Source organism: Penicillium daleae, assembly GCF_028827525.1.
Source record: "Penicillium daleae strain IBT 16125 chromosome Unknown utg000005l_segment0_segment0, whole genome shotgun sequence".
NCBI classification, from domain to species: domain Eukaryota; kingdom Fungi; phylum Ascomycota; class Eurotiomycetes; order Eurotiales; family Aspergillaceae; genus Penicillium; species Penicillium daleae.
Window position 1 is genome coordinate 1,754,858 of NW_026623153.1, and position 22,050 is coordinate 1,776,907.

The window sequence follows — 22,050 nt, forward strand, 5'->3', positions numbered from 1 at the left end:
CACCGGGATCGACATACATAGAATGATACGTCAGTAATAACAGACCATTATTGGGGTTACATTTCCCCTCATGCATCCACGACACGCCACTAGAAGATTAATGGGCTACTTGCGTAGGCATTTTTTCTTTATCGATGCTTTATACAGATTGTTCTTAGCGAGCGTGTCTTTTGAGATGAACTTTTTCTCGCAGCTTAGAGGCATAGACTATCCTCACTTGCATAAAGAGATAGCACACTTCGACCCTGAAAATGAGGCTGTCACTTTCGAGATACCTTGTTTTGCCAGTTTTGGGCTATTTCTCTCTAACACGGCCTGCTCAAGCGAACTCTGACTGTGAGTCTTGAATAATTTGATTCCGTGCCTCGTCTATTAGGTGTTCTCTGATGATTGACTTTCAGAATAATAGTGGTACCTTTCGCATTTGAACCTCTCCCACTAGGGAGCATCAGTCCCAATGGATGGCTACGCACGGAGCTTGAGGCTTCTGCCGCGGGCTTAGGAGGACATCTGCATGACTTTTTCCGGTTCGTTGCAGATTCAACTTGGATAGGAGGCACATCGGAATACAGTGATTTGAACGAGGCTATGCCTTACTGGGTTAATGGCCTCGTTCCTCTTTCCTACACCTTACAAGACGAGAGGCTAAAAGCGCAGGTACACTCTGTCGTTGATACGATCTTGGATCGCATCCAGCCTGATGGCTGGATTGGACCGGAAACACTTGCCGGAGGCGGCCGCATGATCTGGGCTAGGACATTGCTATTCCTCGGGTTGACTAACCTCGTTGACGCAAATTCAACTTATGAAGTACCAGTGATCAATGCACTGCATCGGTTCAACGCTCTCATGAACTCCATGTTGAAACAAAACGGCACCGGAATGGTCTACCATGAGGGCGACAAACCGACCGCGGATGATTTTCTCTGGTTTCGTGCACGGGCTGAAGACATGATGGTCAGTTTGCAGTGGCTGATCGACTATCACCCAGGAAATCAAAGCGCACTTCTCAAGGAAAACATCGAAATGCTCCATAAGTTTGCCTACAAGTGGGAGGCTTGGTATACTGAAGGCAGCTATATCAAGGAAGACCTCTATGATCTACCACAGTCTGTTACAGATGATCAGTGGGCCTTTCTACACGGAGTCACCATTGCAGAAGGTAAGCAGTCAACCCGAATGTTGTTTGTAATGCTCTAACTCGGCCTTTTGTCCAAGGTCTCAAGTATGCAGCGGTTTTGCGACGCTCTACCTCAAATGATAGCCTCTTAACAACCGCAAAGAACGGGGTAGGTGACAACGAAGGAATTCAATGCCTTGTGGGTGCAACATCGTCTGACAGTTAATAGGTAGACTGGACTTTCCAGTATCACGGTTCAGCATCGGGTACAATTCTGGCCGACGAGCGAATTGATGGCCTGAATGCCTACTACGGCTCGGAACTATGCACGGACGTGGAGACCATCTATTCCCTCGCGTACAACTACTTCGCGATTGGTGATCCGGACTACGCCGATCGAGCTGAGCTCACTGCTTTCAATTCTCTGCCGGCTGCCATGTCAGGGGACTGGTGGAGCCACCAATACATGACGGAGCCGAATCAACCCTTCTCGAAGAATCTACCTGCTACGCCGTTCTTCGATGACAACACTCAGAGTCAGACGTTTGGTCTGGAGCCCAACTACCCTTGTTGTACAGTCAATCATCCACAGGGCTACCCCAAATTTACCATGTACAGTTTCCTTCGAAATGGCAAGACAGGCATCGTTCATGCATTGCTCAGCCCTGGCAAGGTCAACACCGAAGTCCAAGGCAAGCCGATTTCTGTCGACTGCCAGACAGATTACCCCTTCAACAGCAGCTTGTCTTATGTTGTAGGATGCCAGGACCCGTTCGAGTTCTACCTGCGTGTACCCAAATGGGCTACCAGTGCTACTGTGCAAATTGGGGATTCCGACATCCATGCACCGCCTGTGGATCGAAAATCAGGTCTGATCAAAATCAAAGTACCGTCTGGGACTACAAATATTCGATATGATTTAGGAATGGAACTTCAAACAGTCCCTCGCGCGAATGACACTGTTTCAGTCTACAGAGGGCCGCTGCTATATGCGTTCCATATTCACCACACCGTCACATCTGGACCGCCCAAGTTCTACAACAACCAGACGGATTATCCTGCTGGAACGTATCCTCCTCAGGCTCAGGATCATACCCTACTGAATTCTACTCAGTGGAATATCGCGATTGATCCAACAACCTTGGCATTCCACGAAGGCTCTGGACCGCTGCCCTCGCCAACGTTTGAAGATGGAAAGCTACCTGCGTACGTTACAGCTAAGGCTTGCCTTATTGATTGGCCCATGTTCCGGGGCGCCGTACCCGGGACTCCCATTCCGAAGAATGAGCGAAAGTGCCTTGGTGATGCGTTTGAGGCAATACTGCGGCCCTATGGAAGCGCCAAGCTACACATGTCTGATCTGCCCACGATCGATCTGTCGGAATAGCGAGAGAATATTATCTACAACCCAGCCTGGATACAGCAGTCTTGGTGCGGAAGTTAGTCATAATGTAGATTGAGAATAGCAATGTCATAATGGCAAACGTATAGGATTGGATAAACCTTTACGGACTGGTGATCTTCAGTTAGTACTGTGGTGTGTGTATAGCAGAACAATTTAAGAGTGAAAAGTAGAACCGGATGAGAGGAAATGCTCGCGTCTAAGAGCCAGTATTCTTAATAGGATCCTTCTCTGCGCCTTCAATTTGTTTCAAGAAAGCCTTCGCAGCTTCTGGGTCCGAGGCAAATATGTGCTCTGCAACCATCCGTCTCGGCGTCTCTCCCAGCCACTGGAATAGCGAGAAATCCTGGAACTTGTCCGCACGGAATATTTCGAGTACTTCCAGTGGCTCATCATCACTCAAATTCTCAATGAAGTGTCCCATATTGCGCGGAACAATGCCAACATCGCCAGCCATATAGTCAAATGTGCGGGCATTGCCCTCGGCGGCAAAGATGGTTACTCGGGCACGACCTTTCTTGAAGTAGCTCCATTCATCCGCATTGGGGTGCCAGTGCATCTCCCGAAGTGCACCGGGCTCAATTTCCAAGTGGGCTGCGGCCACAGTCTTTGAGATGGGGAAATTAGTGGAGTCTGTGATTCGCACGCGGCCCCCGGATGTATGAATCGGGTCCTGAGCATGCATGTGATGCGTGAAGCGAAGTTTGGATTGACGGAAGCCAGGCGGCTTCTCGTTGTCGATACTGTCTGGAATCGATCCTTTGAAGATGTACTTTTCCGAGGTCGGAATCGACTTGAATCTCTCAGGAGACAGGCGGAAATTTTCCGCTAGGACTGACTTTGACGTATGTGCTGGTTTGAAAGATGAGTCGGGGAACAGGCAATGTGGTGGTATTGCAAAGATCACTTACCCATCCAGTCCGTGAGTATAAAGGTAGACTCTTCAGAGAAATTGCCGTCGTCAAAGATAAGAAGGAATTCGGTACCATTGGGACTCAGTCCCTGCAGGGAGTGCGGATGTCCTGCTGGGAAGTACCACAGATCCCCAGCTTCAAGGTCATCCATGAAGCTGCCTCCATCAGGATCGAGCGCAGTGACCTAGTACGATGAACGAGTCAATTTCTGGGTCATTGTTTGGACACGAGTCCCCAAGACGTTGATATGGGGAATAGATAGTTCACGGACTCACCCTAACTCGACCTGCGAGGACATAGGCCCACTCAGCTTCGGTATGCCAGTGCAGTTCTCGGATTACGCCTTCATCCAAGCGCATGTTCACTCCTGCTAGCTCACGACTTGTGGGTAATTCACGGATCGTCGTCTGGCGCGTCCATCCGCCTTCCTGAGTGACTGGTCAGCCGCGAGATCATCAGGAAACACGGCAATTTTGTTCAATTGGATCGCGCGGTTACCTCGATGCGCGTATGCGAGTCGGCAAAGCTCCATCGCATATTGGACATACTGCCATGGTCAGTGCTGGGAGGGCGAACAAGATCGGGGTTCTGGCGCTCGCGATCTTTGTTTCGTGGGCCCTGGACGGTCGCTCCGTCGCCATTACGGAACGGTAGCGGTTCACGGTCCTCGCCGACCGAGTCAATCTTGTGGTCGAAGGGGTCTCGATGTCCGGGGCTAAAGGGGGGAGGACTACCAAACACGTCTTGGCGATTACTCGGTGGGATGCGCATCAATTGCTGCAGGGCATGATCGGGTGCAGGGCTGGCACAGGCTCCCAGGAGCAGCCCCAGGTGGGCCAGAGCCACGAATGGCGGAGATTGAACGTGCATGGTCGCAGGAGAGGATATCTCGAATCAAACAGAAGCACTCGGAGGACTCGATTGCCGTGGTTAGGAGGGTTCTTTCATTAGAAGATGCTCAAACAGAATCACGCCTTCGGTCTCGGGGGGAGTCGGCGCTGTTTAAAGTCGAGCACTTCCCCACTTTCTCCCCCCAGGACTCGGCGTCCAAGCGCATCCATGGCGTGTTGGAGTCGTGTTGATCCGACGTATCCGTTCAACTGGATCCTCCTGAGTCCTGGGTCTCCAATGGATTCAAAGCAAACGGGAATCTTCAAAGGACATCGCCCTCCCTCTTCGGTAGGGCTGAACGACGCCCTGCTCGTCCCCCGCAGGCCCACAGTGGATCCTCCCGAACAGCCCGAAGATCGTAATTATTGTGCAGCCTAGCGCGATGGTCTGCTTCTTCACCTGAGCTTTCTGTCTCTCGGTTAGCTCACCAAAGTCCGAATGGGGTCTGGGTATGACGGCAATCAGAGTGGGGGGAAGTGCGGAGAAGAAGAAAAAGAGAAACCAAAAGTCACCCAAAATCGCGGATGGGCCGCTTTTTCTCCGCACGAGAACTTTGACCAGTTCAACCTCCTCAACACAGCCCACAGCCACCCCCCCCCCCCCCCCCCCAAGGCCCACGTCCAAATCCCGTCATCTTTCTTCTACACTCCTTAAGTAGTTGACGGGCAACTTCAGCGCTTTGTGACCTGCGCAGCTCCAGTGCTAGATCCTCGAAGATTCGTAAGTAGCTCCAGAACGTTGAACCTTGCCCAGACTGCTAAGACAATTGCTAACGCATCTCCTAGTCGCCTTGACGGCCATTTAAAACACCTCATCAAGTCCTTCCTGGCTCCACCTATTTCGGAGCTTCAGCCAGCGTCCACCTTTGACGTTCACTCGCTGCCGATATGCCCTCCGAGACTGAGCCTCTCTTGGGCAATCAACACCCTCGCCAACCCTCGGTCGGGTTGCAGGGACTGTCGCGCTATTTCCGCGATGAGCTCGATCCCCGGCGAGGGGACCTGCTGCTCCTCTTTTGCTATATCATTACAGGTCTCCTTGACAGCTCGGCCGTGTTTATCTGGGGCTCTTTCGTGAGCATGCAGACCGGGAACACGGTGTACTTTGGTCTTGGTTTGGTCGGAACCGACGATGACCGATGGATCAAATCGGGAGTCTCGATTGCAGGCTTTTGCCTGGGATCTCTTTGTTTCGCAGCCTTCCATCGGACTTTCTCTGCGCGGCAACGTTGGGTCCTTTGCACATCCTTCCTGGCCCAATTGGCTTGTATCGCAGCCGCGGCCACCATTGTGACACTCTCTAGCCCATCTCGGGATGCTCCATTGAGCTGGCTAGTATTGGTTCCCCTGGCGTTAGTCGCATTCCAGAGCAGTGGCCAGGCGGTGGCCAGTCGCGTGCTCAAGTACAACGGCCTGACCAGTGTGGTTCTAACCAGTGTCTATTGTGACTTGTTCTCTCACCCCGATTTCCTGTCCCCCAAAGTCATTGGAAATGCCGAAGAGATGCGTCGCACGGGAGCCGTGATCTGTCTCTTATGTGGAGTTATCCTAGGAGGGCTGTGGGCCCACAGCTCAGTAGGCATGATGGGGGCGCTATGGACTGCGGCAGCTTTGAAAACAGCAATTGTGATCGCATGGCTGTTTTGGAAAAAGGAGGGACGTTTAGAAAGTTCATGATGGGCCCAGTTGGTCAGGGGGAAGCAGCTGCGTTGTATATACGTTGTCCCCTCACATCTAGTCTACAGTCATGTCACTTCTAAAAGGGATATCTATGTTTGCAAGTCCGTAAGGTTGGCCAGGCGACCCAAGTAAACCGATCAAAGGCGAACTTGAAACTGTGGATTGGTCCGAATGGCTGCGCCATATCGCGCAAAAAGCAAGGGCACCACGCACAGAGCTAAGGCAATGAATGCTAGGAGGGAGTTTCTTTATCCAAGGCCGACGGCGCTATACATTGACGGTCCTGCTAGAGGAAGCACAGAGCTCCGACTATGTTTTCTATCGCCTGCCTAAGGCACCACCACATCGGATCGGGTAACTCGGTGACTAATCCCCTTTGGGATTGGCTGCCAGTCATGTGACTGCAGCTCCAACTCCATTACCTTCATAGGGTCACGTGATCAGACATTGATTCAACCAGTCAGATCTCAGGAGTAACTTGCCCGATTGCTTGGACTACAACTACAGTCGATGACAAAGGGAACCTGGCGAGTATGACACTGAGATGGTCCATTCCCCATGATCTTTTCTAACCCGCCGAGGTACAAAATTCCAGTGATAATGGAAGCAAGCATAGAGCTAGCTATCAGTAACTACCTATATAGGCTCTATCCATATGTCAAAAAGAACCTGGGCCAGTACGAGACCAGGGTATGAATTTCATGCACTGCCGCTGCGAAGTGACATTGACGTGGATCTTAAACTATCTACGGACACGACCTAACCAATGGAAGAACCGAATAAACTCGCTGCCTAGCGCCAGCTTATTGGGGCGAGGAAGTAAGTGGTAGTAGTATGGACTTTATTTGGTAAATTATGACAACAAATGAAATAAATAGGCCTCTTAAAGACCAAGGCAGATGTAGGGAACTTATGCTAAACGTTAGGATTTAGTTTGACATGCCTCCTTTCCACACACATGAACTTCGCAGTCTGCGAAATGCCGCCAAAAATGCAATTATTGTCCAGGCGACATTAGCCACGCAGCAGGATTTGCCCTGGACCCTTAAAAATACATACTCTATGCAATTAGGAACGGGACCAGCCTCTGTACGTATCATTGGCATCAGTCTGGTCGCACTACCCCAGCTCCGCACTAGTAACTGATGTCCCCATATTTCCGCGGAGCAGTTTCCCTGGACAATGATCCAATCTGATATCAAAACACCCGCAGATAGCCGTGGGATACTGATGATTCAGCGACAGCTTTGGTATCGTTAACTACTTGCAGCTATCCAAGTTTTAAGCTTACAGGTGCTTTCGCAAAGATAGAATGCCAGCTTTGATACCTGGGGTAATAATAATAATAATAGGAACCAGCTCATACTAATACCTGGCTCCCTACGCGGGGAACAGAAAAGCAATCAAGTTAGTTGCCATCTTCGACGCGGACAAAAAAATACCGGTTCTTGGGTGGCGTAGTCAAGCCTTTGGTTGAACACAGACTCAGTTCACGCCCCCCAATATCAAGCCATGGCGTCGTTTAGCGCACCTGGTGCCGGCTTTCCGAAACCTTAATGATCAACCTCAACCTCAGCACGAACCATACAGGCCTCTGGAATTGACTTGACCGTAAAAGTAATTGTAAAATACGCTGCAAACAAAGTTGAGAGCAGCAAGGAGGACACAAAAGTTCGCTGAGTCTAGTTTTGAAAAGCGGGTTTGGTGGATTTAGGCCCACCCCCCCAAATAATGAAGTTCCACGCAACCATACTTGCCGGTCCCTTCCTCGCGAGGTGACATCGTCGTTGAAACCTGGATGATTATTAGAGCCCGACGCCATGCGACGCATATGATCAACAGGATGGATGTGCGCATAGGGGGCCCGAGGCTGCGACATTGCGTTCCCTCATCTCAGGCCCCCATCTTCTCGTGTTCCTGATTTCTTCTTCTTAACCTTTCTCGCTCTCTTCATCCAGACATTCAACCCCGATATTTCATACTTGGCAACCCTTTAAATAAACCCCTGACCTCTCAGATTCTTCTTAAAGATTGTTAGGTTTCTGGTTGGAACCTCTGATATCATGGTGCAGGCCTACCACGAACCAATCGACAGTGCCCGATCAAGGGAACGCGATGGTATTATAAAGGATGAGGAGAAAAGGCATATCGAGAATTGCAGTCTCGAATATGAAGATCCGTTCGGAAATGAGGAATTTGCGGAAGTCAGATATCGAACCTTGTACTGGTGGTACGAAAGGCATCAACTCATTTTGCCCGACGAAATACTTACTAACAACTCGGACTACATATATAGGCAATGCGGAATGAGTATGACGTCCCCTTGAAATTGTGCCAAATGGCCTCAGTCGACAGTACTGAGCTCCATCGATAGTCATGATCGCAGAAACAATCTCATTGGGAATCCTGTCGCTACCTTCCGCCGTGGCGACTCTCGGGCTAGTCCCGTCAGTTTCAAACAAGATAAAATTCGAGTGCCGGGCTCAAAGTAGCTAACATTTTTCTTAGGGCGGTTATCCTCATTGTCGGACTAGGACTGCTTGCAACTTACACAGGATACGTCATAGGCCAATTCAAACTCCGCTATCCACATGTCCATAGCATGGCCGACGCTGGGGAGGTGCTATTTGGGCGCGTCGGTCTGGCCCGCTTCGGAAGAGAGTTTCTGGGAACAGCACAGTTGCTCTTCCTTGTCTTTATCATGGGAAGCCATCTTCTCACATTTACCGTCATGATGAATACACTTACAAATCATGGCACCTGCTCAATCGTGTTTGGTGTTGTTGGTTTGGTGATTTCCTTCATCTTTGCACTTCCCAGAACCTTGAGAAAGGTTTCCTGGTTTTCGTTCGCATGTATCGTTTCCTGCTATCATCCGCTTTAAAATGCGTATGAGCTGACGATGAGTAGCCTTTGCAAGTATCCTAGCCGCCGTGCTCATCACGATGATTGCGATTGCTATACAGCGCCCCGGAAACGGTAAGGTAGATGCAACAACAAAGACCAGCCTTGCCAATGGGTTTCTAGCGGTGACCAACATTGTCTTTGCATACGGTTTGTCTTAAATACCCATCTTCTACAACAATTAATCCTGATCATGATAATCCACAGCTGGCCATGTTGCGTTCTTCGGGTTCATATCAGAGATGCAAACCCCGACAGACTACCCTAAGACTCTGTTCTTGCTCCAGGGAACCGACACGTGCATGTATGTTCTCGCTGCGGTAGTCATTTATTACTATGGGGGAAAAGATGTGAAGTCTCCTGCCCTCAGCTCTACCGCTCCCATCACGGCGAAGATTGCTTATGGAATTGCAATCCCTACGGTATGTTTGGCGCCGACCACGTGGATATTGAAAAAGCACTTACCTTATTTCGGTAGATCGTCATCGCAGGAGTGATTAATGGCCACGTTGCAGCCAAATACATCTATGTCCGTCTATTTCGTGGCACCGATCGCATGCACAAGAGAACTGTGTTCTCAATCGGATCTTGGGTAGCGATCATCTTAACATTGTGGATCATTGCATGGATCATCGCGGAGGCGATTCCAGTCTTCAACGAACTATTGAGTCTAATTGTAAGTGCCAAAATTCTGATTAGAGCGGGCGAAAATACTGACCCAAGTACTTATAGACTGCCCTTTTTGCAAGCTGGTTCACATGTAAGTGCCCCAAGGCCTCCAATGAAGAAAGCTAACAGATCTTTTCTCTAGATGGACTGAGTGGCATCTTCTGGTTGTTCCTGAATTGGGGACAGTACGGAAGATCGTGGCGGAACATTCTGCTCACGGTTATCAATTTGATTATCGTGGGAATCGGAGGTTGTCTGGTAAGCCGATAAGGATTCCTTGTCTCTTCTGCTATCGAAGAAACCGCGTGGCTGACAATTATGAAGTGTGTAATGGGTCTCTGGGTCTCTGGAAAAGCCATTCATGAAAATTCTAGCAGAGCTAGCTTCTCTTGCAGTGCAAACACCTAGGTCGGTGCTCACAAAGGCCTAGTTAGTTTAAGAGTTTGACTTAATCTACGCTATACCTGGCATCAAGATTGAACGCGATGCTAGTCCACAGGGATTCGGAAGTTGAGTTTGTGAATACATACAAGCATTAAAACAATATATCCTTCTCATTTTTCTCATATAAGGCAATCTCACCGATGGTTCGAATGCACCTATTAATCGTCCACATTTCCCTATACCTTGGCTATTCACACTGCAAAATACCCTAAGCGGGGTCGAATCTTTACTAAGGATTTTTGAATTTCTCTCAATGAAAGCCACCCAGCTTTCTCATTACATCCACTGAGAGAGGACAGACATAACCATTGTCAAAAATCTCCCTTCTCCGCCTGGTTATCCAGTATCGCCTGATCATGCGACTCAAACATAGACTCGCGCATGAACGGGCTTCGTCGACGGATGTCAGGACCCTTGAGGACTAGGACCACTGGCACAACTGAAAGAGCGACGCCAACAAACCCGAGCAACGAACCAGCCCATCCATAACCCAGCGTGTCGAAGAGCTCGAACGAGGCCAACGGTAGAAACGCACCGAACGTGTTGCGACCTAGAGATGCGACTAATAGAGCCGAAGCTGCATACTTCTCGTAGGCATCGGTTAAATAATTCACGACGGCCATGTAGATTGAATAAATTCCCACGCCAGTGCAACCGATTCCCAAGGTGGGCACAATCCAGTGGATAGATCCGTCACCCACGCTTCCCCATCCATACCAGAAGAGGCCTCAGGTGAAGAGCAAGCTGCCGGGAATGGAGGTATATAAACGGGCTTCTGGTATAGGGCGACCAGGATTTTCTCAGTTGTTACGAGCGGAGCGTAAGTAGATCCAGTCTTGGATTGGATTGACCACGGTGCCAATGACTGCGCCAACGGAAATTGCGAGTTGAACCAGACCAGTGGTGAAAGTTCCCCATCCATAATTATGACTGAATGTCTGCCCGACACTGGAGAAAAAGAGGAAGAGGATCCTCCACGCAAAGCTAACCCATAGAGTAAAGAACGTAACGACTGGCTCAGTCAGAAGCATTCTGGTAGGGCGCTCGAAGGAAATCTGAAGCAGCTTCCACACGCTTGTTGTGTCCAGCTCGCTTTCGGCGTATAGAGGACGACCAGTCTCTTGACGTAGACTTTTGGCTCGCTTTTTCAAAATGACATCGGCTCGCGTTTCGCGTAGTATCAACCAAAATACTGGGATAAGGGCGGCATTGTAGATGATCTGAATATAGAAAATCCTGGATTCTGTCAGCTTCGTTAAAGTCTGAACTAGGAAAGGACCCTTCTGACTTACCATCGCCATGGACTACTTTTGTGTATGGTTTGAATAGACGATCCGATGAATGGGCCCAAAGCAATTCCTACGACACTAGTAAATCCAAATAGCGACATGGGCAAGCTGCGCGCCCTATCGCCATACCAGACATCACTGATACTGCCCCCGACAATGTTGATGGAGACAGATGATGCCCCGCCACCAAAGAAGCGGGTAACGACCAAGGTAGCGAAATTCTGCGCAAAGGCTGACGGGAACAGGGAGACAACTAGGATGAAATAGGAGACAAAATATCCCGGCATGCGACCAGAAGAATCCGTAAGTGGCACAAAAATTAATGGCCAGAATGCAGCTCCCATATTCCAGGACGTTGTTGCCCATGCGAGGTTTGGGAACGGCTCATTCTGAACATGAAATTGCTGTTCCATCCATTTATTTCCAGCGCCATAGGATCCCGCGGGTAGTCCAGTTAGAATGGATCTATCGAAGGTTGTTAGCCTGCTTCTGTAGAATATGGAAATCGAGTTGAGGTTTTGTATTGAGACTGACATGAAACAGATAGTGAGGGTGGGGACCCATTTGTATTTGTTGCTCCAATTGAACCTATACCAATCAGTTTCCTTTTCACCACGCTCCCTAGCCTATCTAGTCCAGTAGGAAGTAGATCCGAGGACATACGGATTGTCAGGGTCATTAGGACCATCGCACGTGTGAATCTCAATATCCTTGTCGCCTCGTAGAGGATGACGACTAACATGTCCGATGTGAGTCTCGCGGTTAAAGAACGACCGAACCCTATCTCATAGTCAAGTTAGAGACTGAGACAACACCTGTGCAACAATGTGCATGAACCACGCTCATACCTGGACAAGAAACGATCATCAAAGTCATTGTGATGAAGGGTGCTTGTGGTTTTCACGGTCGATGATCGTTGAATGGGGTCATTATCAGGCTCTGCCGAGTCCTGAGCTCGAGGCACATCTTGGACAATATGGCTCTCCATCTTGAGATGGAACCCATATTGATTCCAATATCACAGGCGACTACCCTGAGATAATACTAAATATCAAAAAAGACCGCTGAGTCAACGACTAGTCGACCGTTCCTGCTTTGTGTCTGTCTATTCCGTCATTGTCAAGGGGTGGATCTATGATGATCTGAAGAGTGTTGAGATCGAAACAGCGCCAAATTGGTGAGGATGATGGGTTAGCTGGAATTGGAGCCATTGTGTTGAAATGATTATATTGTGCTCCGTGATAGCTAAACAAATGGTTAGGTTGGCCTTTTTCATGCATCTTGGAGGCTGGCGATCAGAGCAAAACTGTGTCCCTTTCAAGAAAGCCCTGCGTTGGAAAGAGATCTATGATCGACACGGCCTAGCACGGCCCACGTCGGAAGTGGGGCAAACAGCATTCAAGCTTGACCAGGCTGGATCTTGCGCGTGGTGATAAAAAATATCATTCAATTAGGGTTGCAATGCCACCATGACTTGAGCCGCTCAGTATCTAGAATTATGCTTTCCTTTCTGAAGCAATATACGGTACGCAATTACTGGAGAATTGGTTAGGCCAACAAGCGACTACTGTTAGGTCGTGGCTGTAGCAGGATGTAGCAGGAGGATGACATCATCGCCAATGGGGTGGTCGAGACAGTCATGACGTCACTCCTCCGAGAGGATCCGCTATGGCTTTCCTTGCAGATTCCTGTAGAGTTACTAGTCCTGGTCCTTTTCTCCACTTCCCAGTGGCATCAATAATACTCGTAAGCGCATACATAAACAGCTTCTACTGTAACAGCTTCCTAGTGCTTATGGATACGAAAATAAACGTTAGTCACACGCAGTGAGGGGCACAAACAAGGGCCAAGAGCACGGGCGCATAATGCACATGTTATCACCCGCCTATGACGAGCCAGTAAGCCCGATCCAAAGATGAATTCTTCGGTCATCAAGGTCGCGACCGAGTTCCAAACCGGCAAAAAAGAGGGGCATTGGGCGCATCTACATACGTAGCTGCTCTTTGCTAAGGAGGGGTGACGGGATGACTGACCTATCAGTCATACGTTTCTAATCCCTTTTGACCTTTCCAGGGTTTGCTTTTTTTTCTTGCGCTGTCCCTTTGTTGCTTTTACTATTTCTCCTGGCCCATCTCCCCCCCTTCGCAGTTCTAGTCTTTCCCACATCTTCATTCCATCTTCCCGACTCTCAATTACTACATACATCCTCTCAAAAAGGACCACTCGCTCCCATCAGACAACATGCCTATCCCAGTGCCCCAGTCCGATAGCCTGAAGGATCTTTTGAGCCTCAAGGGCAAGGTCGTGATTGTCACCGGTGCTTCCGGCCCTCGCGGTATGGGCATTGAGGCCGCTCGTGGCTGCGCCGAGATGGGCGCCGATCTGGCCATCACCTACGCCACCCGACCGGCGGGCGGCGAGAAGAATGCCAAGGAGCTGCAGGAGCAGTACGGTGTTAAGGTCAAGGCTTACAAGTGTGACGTGGGCAACTGGGAAAGCGTCGAGGGTCTAGTCAACAACGTCATTAAGGACTTTGGCAAGATCGATGCTTTCATCGCCAACGCCGGTCGTACTGCAGACAGCGGAATTCTCGACGGCTCCGTGAAGGACTGGGAAGAGGTTATTCAAACTGATTTGACCGGCACCTTCCACTGCGCCAAGGCCGTTGGCGCCCACTTCAAGGAGCGCGGCACTGGTAGCTTCGTCATTACATCCTCCATGTCCGGCCATATCGTCAACTTCCCCCAGGAGCAGACCTCCTATAATGTCGCTAAGGCTGGCTGCATCCATATGGCCCGCTCGCTCGCCAATGAGTGGCGTGACTTTGCCCGTGTCAACAGTATTTCCCCTGGATACATTGACACCGGTCTGTCCGACTTTGTCGAGCCGAAGATTCAGGACCTGTGGCTCTCTATGATCCCAATGGGCCGAAATGGTCAGGCTAAGGAGCTGAAGGGTGCTTACGTCTACCTGGTCAGCGATGCCAGTACCTACATGACTGGCAATGATTTGATTATCGACGGCGGATACTGCGTCCGGTAAATGCAATCTGTACATAAAATCTTTGGCGGGTTACTGGGTGCCATTGAGTCTTCAACATCTAACGAAACGAAACAATTGAAATACAAATGTTAAATTTGAATCAATACAGGTAGTCTCCAAGACTTCACTAGTACTATATCCGAAAAGAAGAGACAAAACAATGGCTGCGGTGAAAGAATAATAATCATCACAATATGGCTCCCCACGTACCCCGCATCAGCGACCTTCATCAGGAATCATTCTGACTGGCCCGCAAATGGACCCGCAATGGTGGCTGTAATCGGGGCGTTTTCCACAAAGATACCCGACCAAAACCAGTCCTCTGCAGCAGAGTCGGTGCCTCCATTGTCTAGCCGCAGCTCACCGACATGCCAATCGGCAGAGTTGGTCGAAGTCGATGCGCTAACACCAGTGACGACGGCAGTCAATGGATCAGAGCCGTTACTTGCCCACAACGAGACACTCTGTGCATCGAAGTCGATATCATAGGCGAAGTTGTACCAGTTACCAGCTTCAAGCTGTGTGGACCATTCTGTCGTTCCGCTCACACACCAACGAAGTGTGTTGTCCTCGCTGGCCGAGTCACCGCTCAGCAGACCGTACTTCAGCTCGGTAAAGTGACTCTACATGTGATACATCAGAAACTGTCCCAAGAAGGAATACGAATGTTGCAGATACCTCGAAGAACGCAATTTGGTGTTCGAACTTGGGATTGGGAGGATTTATATTGTTGGTCATCAATGAAAAATGGTAGAATAGGCGTCCGCTACCCAAATTCTCGGATGTTTGAGGGATGATTTCGCTGCGCTCCATGGTCTGGCCATTCCAAAACGAGGTTCCATCCTATCACGAGTGAGTAAACAAATTTAGCGGTCAAGAGGGACAACCTACAATGGATATTCGAATACCCTGGGCATCACTTGTATCCGCTGGGTTCTTAAAGTCTGAAGAAAGTCCAAGATAGTCAGAGGTATTCCCAGTGCCGTGAATGTACCACTGCCAAGGTGCAATCTGGTTGGACCAGGACCCTACGGATCGCATTGTCAGGACTAATCAATGAAAATATGGCAACATCCAACGCACATTCATCAAAGTTAGCCACTGAGGCTGAAGAATTGAAGATGCCACTCCACAACACGTCGCCGCATTGCACAGCGACAGGGAGGGAAATCATCCACGCAAAATGTTTCCTCATCATGTACCAAGCGGTTGCTGTATACCAATTGACAGTCGCTTAATGGAGAATTCGTAAGTAGTCGGCGATCTGGAGCATCCTGAATCCCTATATAAGCATTTATATTGATGCCCGGTTACCGCACTTGAAACGGAGCAAGTGACAAAATGTCCCAGGTAGGGTAGTTCGTAGGCAATAGGGACGTGGGAATCCATACCAAATACTTTGATTAAATAACGTTTACTGTCAGAAAGTTCTCACATTCGCCCTGATCGACATCGCCTGTTTCCAGATGGGGCACGGGCCGAGCAAGTTTCGGACCAGCAGCTAATTCTTATGAAACGTCACCTGAAGAAGCTTTGAAACGGCGCCAAGGGTAGCAATATTTTCGTCTCTCGTCTTTTGTTCCACCGTTCATTCAATTGACATTCTGAGAGATGACATAAAATACGAAGGGACTGGCAAGGTATAAGCCAGTCGAAATAAGGAAGGCTTGAATATCACCCAAGTGAGCTACCTCGTGGAATACCTTTCCTGGCGGACAACCGTACGTGTACAGGTATATGTATACTCTAGGCTGATATAATGTGTCAGAAATGTACTACTGGACTTGGGATATTATCTCTCGATAGTTTTATTGACACATGATATTTCCAAGTTGCCTTGAAACCTCTTTAGCGGTGATCAATGTTGATATCTCATTACTTGCCTGCTGTGGACACTCCAGGAGAGACGCAAACTCCCAAATCACCGGCCTGGCACCTGCTGGATGATCTCTTAAGGACCACTGAACGTACCATTGAAGGACCTTCTCTCCTCAGTCACTTGACAGCAGGCTGACTCACATATTCGATTTCCGACCTTTCCAGGGTTGCGAAACCCTTACCCATACTGGCATTGTAGATCCGTGTGTGAATTATTTGTAGTAAGCTATTACCGTTTGCCGCTTGCATGAGAATGGAGAATGGGGCCAATTGAGCAAGGGTAACCAATCCAAGATGAGTTAAATTGATATGAATTAGTTAATAGACAAGAAGGAGCGGAGTGTGCAATGACACGTTAGGGTGTCGTTGCTTATATAGTTAGGGTCAGGGGGTTGAAAGTCCCCGATTCTCGGAGTGTTGAGAGTCCCATAGTAAAAGAAAGAAATCACAACACGACAAACTAAACGGTCTCCGGTGTGACTTTCACACCCATGTTCCTCGACAGAGCCAATCCAGAATAACTCACACGAAAGCGACCGAATCACTGGTGCTTCTGCAGCTGGGTCATTCCACCTACCTGCTCATATTGTTCTATATACCAGGAGCATACCCCGTAAACTAGATCAGATGCAAGGAATATACAACAGCCCCATATCATGAATGGAGTTGCCAGGAATTCAAATTCCTCATGCCAATGCTGTACTCGGAGATAAAATTCAAGGACCGCAGTAAGGGAGCCAGTGAAACGCCAAAGCCTGCTAATTTCAGCCACAAGCCTCTTTAACTCTTCGTATGTAACAAGGTAAAAGAAGAGAGTACAAACCATAAACTAAAGGAGAACCCGCGCGTGCTTCCCCGTGTCAGAAGTTGGCATAGAGATCCAACACTCAAAGTAGCTTGTAGTATGACGCCTGTCATGACGCAGGCCTTGGCTTCTCCAATTTGCTTCGCAAGTCCCAAAAAGCAGGCTACTGACGTCCCGATCCCGACTGCATAGATTATCGGCAAATTGCGCCTTACAATGGGGGCGTGTTCCCACTCTCTAGAACCATATCGGATGGCAGTGTAAGTCACTGTGCTGTTGATAATAACGGCAAGTCGGAAAGCAGACTTTAATACCCAATTATTCGAGGGGTAGATGAACCCGAACGTGATTTCCCATGCTAGATTGAGGCATTGCGAGAACAGTGGCATCCCGTAAGAGTGATCCTGAACTGATCGTTGGATCATACCCAAGTAGACAATGGTCCAGGCAAAATTTGTATACACAGTACAAAACCAGTACGTATTCTTCCATTCTTGGAACTCGGAGGGGGCGTTTGAAAAATCCAAGCTCTCCATTATTTGGGTTGGGATTGGAAGACAACCGGCGGGGATATATTTACTACAACAAGAAAGGTTCCCTGTCATCTACTTATATAGCTGTAATATTCCAAGAGCTCTTAGCTGCAGTATTAAAGCATAATATGTAATATTCACAAGGTACAGTCCATCTAGTAAGTGGTTGAACGCATAAAACTCGAATTCGGCCTATGGGAGGCCTGTAAGCGAGTCTGGGTATCAAGCAATATTAGTCGTAGTATAATATACTCGGACTAGGACTAAGTGTTTTCCTTATATGGGAGCTTCTGTTTTAATGCTGTGTTGTTCTGGCTTCTGAGCGCACTATTCGTGCACTAGGGTTAAACTTATAACCGAATGGCATGAACCGGGAAAGAATGAGATATTAAAGCCCCTGGAGCTGTCCCTTGGATACTAGTAGTTTGCCGGAAGGACCCATACTAGCTAGCATACTTTAAAACAGGGCAGACTTGACTTCTTTTCTTTGAATCAAAGAGGTCTAGTAATCCATACACAAGTGTCCACGTATGCACTATGCAAAATTCTTTGTAAAACTAAGAAATTCAATAGCCAGCGTGCTATTGGGCATCTTATTAGCGGCCCGTTCAAAAATAATTTGAACTAGTGGAATCGAATGGAAAAGTAGTAATTGGCTGTACAGAAGGGCTCGCTTATATATTAGTAATCAAAATAATATTGTAGGTAACTAACTAACTAGTTAACTAAAAGTTAGCTTTAATATATGTCACTAGAATGACGACTCTACGTAGTAATTACGAATAAATAGTTGGGTGTGCCTGAAATTTAGTGAAAATGTAATATCGACTAATCTGATCGTACTCTAAATAAGCCAGGGGTTCTTTTTTAACTTTGGAAAGGGGCGGAATTCAAGTAAGTTGAACTCTGCCTCTGTTACCATCAAATATGTAGAGTTGGCAATTAAAGTATAACTAAAATCACTGTTCCAACTAGTGTATTCACTTAATGTGCAAGAATAATTTAGCAAATGCGATAAACAGTGAGCTGTGGTGGACACCTCAAGTAGGGTTAAGGAGGGATAATAAGGACTTTTACATATTACTGCGAGGCTAGTAAGGGTAAACAAAATTAGGATATGTGCGAGATATGTTCTCCATGAAGCTTAGTCTATTTCATGGCTTTGGAATACTATCTGCGGATTTAGCAGAGAGATCCAGTATGTAGAGGCGACTAAATCTTCCGAAGAGTTGAAAAAAGTTGAATAGAACCCAGGATATCCGCCGTATATTTGAAAATAGCTCTTAGAGATCGGTAAGCGTGCATGTATCTCGTGTGATTTTGCTAATCCTTTTCCTGTGCCTTACTTAATACGTCAAGGCCAAGCCCAGCCTTTGTTGCACCTAAAAAGAAAAAAGGAAAAGAAAAGAGAGGTAGCGAGAGCGACCTACAAAAATAGAGCCATACATTTAAATCCCACCAGCCATCTCTACCCCAGTCATCTAAATCCGGCAGTCTCTCTATACTTGACCAGCTTCTCAGTGGTCAAGCAATGTTCGGCGTGCCAGACTTTTGGTAGACGATGGTTGATGTGCGAGATACCGCAACGGCCCATCTTCGAGTTGCCGAAATTCAAAATTCTCACGGTCGCTATATCCTAGCCCATAGCGAAACTCACGGCCTCGTGGAAATTGCCCGCATCCTACGATCTATCTCTCGATCTTTCCGAATTCCTCAAAACAAAGTTCCAGATATATTGGTTCGCTTGTCTGTGCCATTGCTTGGTTTCAGTCAGAAATATCTAAAACAGAACTTGGGAATCCCATTCGATGTCGATAATCGTCCCAGCATGGATGAGTTGAGTATCGTCTACCGGCCTTGAAGGAAACATTGGTAGACCATTACGAGTGTTGGAAAAGTGCTCAAAATTGATCGGAATAGCGTCACTGGGCCGTTCTACAACGCTTGAACAAAGGCCCCTACATTGAGACCAGGTCTACTTGCATTAAAGTTTCTCAACTCAACCGCTTCTAACTTAATTCATGTCTTTACTGTTCCTCGAGATTTGTTCAGAATTCACATTGGTAGAATAATGTTAAGTAACGGAATAAGTACTGATTTTCGCACATCACCCATCGAAATAATCCCTGTCCAAATTAGGATACAATAATTCACCCAATATATCCTATCATGAGACTTTTGTATTGCTTATTCCGTAAAATTCATCATTACACATATGTCTTGTAGCTATGTTATTGTTCGCTTCTACGGCCAGCCCAGAAAAACTCCTTCGGCGCTAGCCCTCAGAGCTTCAATCGGAAATCTCGGGATTAAATCATTCGGCTCTGACTGGATTTTGCGGCGGTTCATTAGGTAATATGGTTAATTGCCCAAGGTATCGACCATCGAAAGTGCAAGGTATATACCTAAAGCCGAGTCGGACCAATTATTTGCCCGTTGTTCTTGCGAGACTATATTTCGGTATCGGCTTCTTTGACTCCAATTTGCCCGGGTTAGATGAATAATCAAATTTCAGCCAGTTCGTTAACTAGTTAACTATTGCCTCTTAGTTACGAGGCGTAAGCCGAGGTTAAATGTAGCATGGTATTCGGAGGTCAATAGCCGGTGTCTGCTGATGCGTCAAAATCCTCGGTCTGTGACTTAACTTCAACTATAAGATTCCAGTTTAATCAAGCTTTCTGAAAGAACAAGCATTGTTTGAAATATAATTATGCCTAGTACTACTCTTCTCAAAGCTGCCGGATATGGCTCGTTCCTCGTGGCCATCAAACATGCGGTTAGTTTCGAGTGAACTGTGAATGGTGCCGGCTATACTATGATCGAATTTCTCATTTTGTTTTCAGGTTACTGGAAAACAATTCCAGCGACTGCATCAGTTTCAGGAACTACCAAACATTGCGTATACATACAGCACGGTTGGTTGGTACCAAGGAAGTCATCATTGCTTGGTCTAGCTCTGCTTGGTATCTTCGCAGAGGAATCAGAACGAGCGGGCTTCTTACAGCCATGGCTGGTATACTACAAGCCTACGCAACACTACACTGATGCGCCTTTTTGGCTAAGTATTGGGTATTCTATATCCAGATACGAAAACACGGAAGATCAGTATTAGAGGTTAGTAACTTAAGCTGCCTATGTTAGTACCAATTCTCATACATGCTCCAGCTGTCTTTAGCATAGTAAATCCTAAGTAGCAAAACAAAGATAAATTACCAGTTTCGCATACTTAGACCGGTGTTCATTGGAACGTTGCTCTCTTTACCAACGGTTCTACTGTTTTCTGTGCAAATTCTGTGAAGGGCTAACAGCGGGAATGTCACCTATCTATTGCTGCATTGGCAGAGGCTACACCGGACTAGAAAACTCCGTTTATATAAAATTCTATGGTCCGAATTGAACAGATGATGCCCGAACGCTCTATTGGTCTGTGCTGCTCAAAGAATACAACGTGAGGGTATGTTTTCATTTCAACAAGATTATGATACAGCCCTCAAGACTGGGTCATAGGTGGATGCTTTTGCTTAACATAATTGAGCACGAAATAGCATCTTACTGGTCATCTTTCCGTATTTAGCCCGGGCTGTCCGCTGTCTGCAGACAGCTAAGGTTAATCTACAATGTAGTAAAGTAGACCGTGCCGGGATGCGCCTCAAGCCTACGACACGAAGTTTTCAGAATCTGACGCCAGACGTATACCGTACCGTGCTGACAGGCTCAAGAAGTGATTAGACAAGAAAAGTGTAGTATATTCCGAGATAAGTGGGGTGTCAGATCTCAACGGGCTTTAGTTCGACCACCTGATGGATCTCGGTCTTTGGCTAGTTCCGAAGAACAGACTACATATTTCTGCCGTGCCATCTCCGGGATCCATGTCGCACGACAGATTGCAAGTGACTGGGACTAACCGCTCCTGGTCAATTGACATGACCGCCAAGTTCAGCGCCAATATGAAACGACAACTGGCATCGTGTTATGATGGACAATCTGTGTTATTCTTGGCGGATGCCAAGACTTGAAGCCACTGATGGGCTGACGCGGTCTCTCGGAGCACAAGATGCCCGAGAGAATCCTCAATCTGCAGTCTTCATGATTGCGCCGCTGACTCTTCAGGACTCTCCTTTCGCATGCCGACAGCCAGATTCTTTGCAATGCACTCACACTCATTCGCCAGCCCCCCGATGATCCCTCTCCGTCTCGAGTAAGCTCAGGGGGCTCTGTTTATCCTCGCCCCACGCTTCGCCGTGTCCGGAACAGCCGTCGACACCCGGCGCCAAGCATCCTTCTATATTCTAACCTACATCAAGATGTGAATGATTGTGGAACAAAGGCACCAAGTGATCTTCAAAGGGTCTTGTGAGGTGTCCTCTCGACCATGATTTCGTCCTCTGGGATCCCGTCTGTCTCCAGAATGACGCGTCCGTTAAGTACATCAAGATCGCAAGGAGTGCCTTCAGCAAGTATAAAAAGGCAGTTGGGTCAA

General features: G+C 47.9%; 9 protein-coding genes across 9 annotated transcripts; 5 read left to right on the top strand and 4 right to left on the bottom strand.

The window, feature by feature from the left end:
• Positions 1 to 588: 588 nt before the first annotated feature.
• N7458_004888 (uncharacterized protein) lies at positions 589 to 2,507 on the top strand (the record flags this gene model as incomplete). Its single annotated transcript, XM_056908270.1, has 2 exons — positions 589 to 1,162; positions 1,354 to 2,507. 2 exons carry the CDS (start codon positions 589 to 591, stop codon positions 2,505 to 2,507), a joined length of 1,728 nt encoding a protein of 575 aa, XP_056766888.1.
• Positions 2,508 to 2,721: 214 nt separating this feature from the next.
• N7458_004889 (Oxalate decarboxylase OxdC) lies at positions 2,722 to 4,306 on the bottom strand (the record flags this gene model as incomplete). The annotated part of the gene is made up of 4 exons (XM_056908271.1): positions 2,722 to 3,374; positions 3,434 to 3,620; positions 3,712 to 3,864; positions 3,935 to 4,306. 4 exons carry the CDS (start codon positions 4,304 to 4,306, stop codon positions 2,722 to 2,724), a joined length of 1,365 nt encoding a protein of 454 aa, XP_056766889.1.
• A 908-nt stretch (positions 4,307 to 5,214) lies between these two features.
• N7458_004890 (YoaK family protein) lies at positions 5,215 to 6,003 on the top strand (the record flags this gene model as incomplete). The annotated part of the gene is made up of 1 exon (XM_056908272.1): positions 5,215 to 6,003. One exon carries the CDS (start codon positions 5,215 to 5,217, stop codon positions 6,001 to 6,003), a length of 789 nt encoding a protein of 262 aa, XP_056766890.1.
• A 2,066-nt stretch (positions 6,004 to 8,069) lies between these two features.
• On the top strand, positions 8,070 to 9,987 carry N7458_004891 (uncharacterized protein; the record flags this gene model as incomplete). The annotated part of the gene is made up of 10 exons (XM_056908273.1): positions 8,070 to 8,236; positions 8,303 to 8,316; positions 8,381 to 8,453; positions 8,515 to 8,861; positions 8,917 to 9,060; positions 9,118 to 9,332; positions 9,389 to 9,586; positions 9,643 to 9,670; positions 9,722 to 9,837; positions 9,904 to 9,987. 10 exons carry the CDS (start codon positions 8,070 to 8,072, stop codon positions 9,985 to 9,987), a joined length of 1,386 nt encoding a protein of 461 aa, XP_056766891.1.
• A 347-nt stretch (positions 9,988 to 10,334) lies between these two features.
• N7458_004892 (uncharacterized protein) lies at positions 10,335 to 12,300 on the bottom strand (the record flags this gene model as incomplete). Its single annotated transcript, XM_056908274.1, has 6 exons — positions 10,335 to 10,750; positions 10,835 to 11,259; positions 11,316 to 11,777; positions 11,847 to 11,900; positions 11,976 to 12,092; positions 12,161 to 12,300. The coding sequence occupies 6 exons, from the start codon at positions 12,298 to 12,300 to the stop codon at positions 10,335 to 10,337; spliced, it is 1,614 nt and encodes a 537-aa protein (XP_056766892.1).
• A 1,253-nt stretch (positions 12,301 to 13,553) lies between these two features.
• Positions 13,554 to 14,354, top strand: N7458_004893 (SDR family oxidoreductase; the record flags this gene model as incomplete). The annotated part of the gene is made up of 1 exon (XM_056908275.1): positions 13,554 to 14,354. One exon carries the CDS (start codon positions 13,554 to 13,556, stop codon positions 14,352 to 14,354), a length of 801 nt encoding a protein of 266 aa, XP_056766893.1.
• Positions 14,355 to 14,590: 236 nt separating this feature from the next.
• Positions 14,591 to 15,552, bottom strand: N7458_004894 (glycoside hydrolase family 131 protein; the record flags this gene model as incomplete). The annotated part of the gene is made up of 4 exons (XM_056908276.1): positions 14,591 to 14,977; positions 15,033 to 15,197; positions 15,246 to 15,382; positions 15,438 to 15,552. The coding sequence occupies 4 exons, from the start codon at positions 15,550 to 15,552 to the stop codon at positions 14,591 to 14,593; spliced, it is 804 nt and encodes a 267-aa protein (XP_056766894.1).
• Positions 15,553 to 16,773: 1,221 nt separating this feature from the next.
• Positions 16,774 to 17,573, bottom strand: N7458_004895 (uncharacterized protein; the record flags this gene model as incomplete). The annotated part of the gene is made up of 2 exons (XM_056908277.1): positions 16,774 to 16,987; positions 17,056 to 17,573. The coding sequence occupies 2 exons, from the start codon at positions 17,571 to 17,573 to the stop codon at positions 16,774 to 16,776; spliced, it is 732 nt and encodes a 243-aa protein (XP_056766895.1).
• A 2,707-nt stretch (positions 17,574 to 20,280) lies between these two features.
• On the top strand, positions 20,281 to 20,615 carry N7458_004896 (uncharacterized protein; the record flags this gene model as incomplete). Its single annotated transcript, XM_056908278.1, has 2 exons — positions 20,281 to 20,357; positions 20,414 to 20,615. 2 exons carry the CDS (start codon positions 20,281 to 20,283, stop codon positions 20,613 to 20,615), a joined length of 279 nt encoding a protein of 92 aa, XP_056766896.1.
• Positions 20,616 to 22,050: the final 1,435 nt, after the last annotated feature.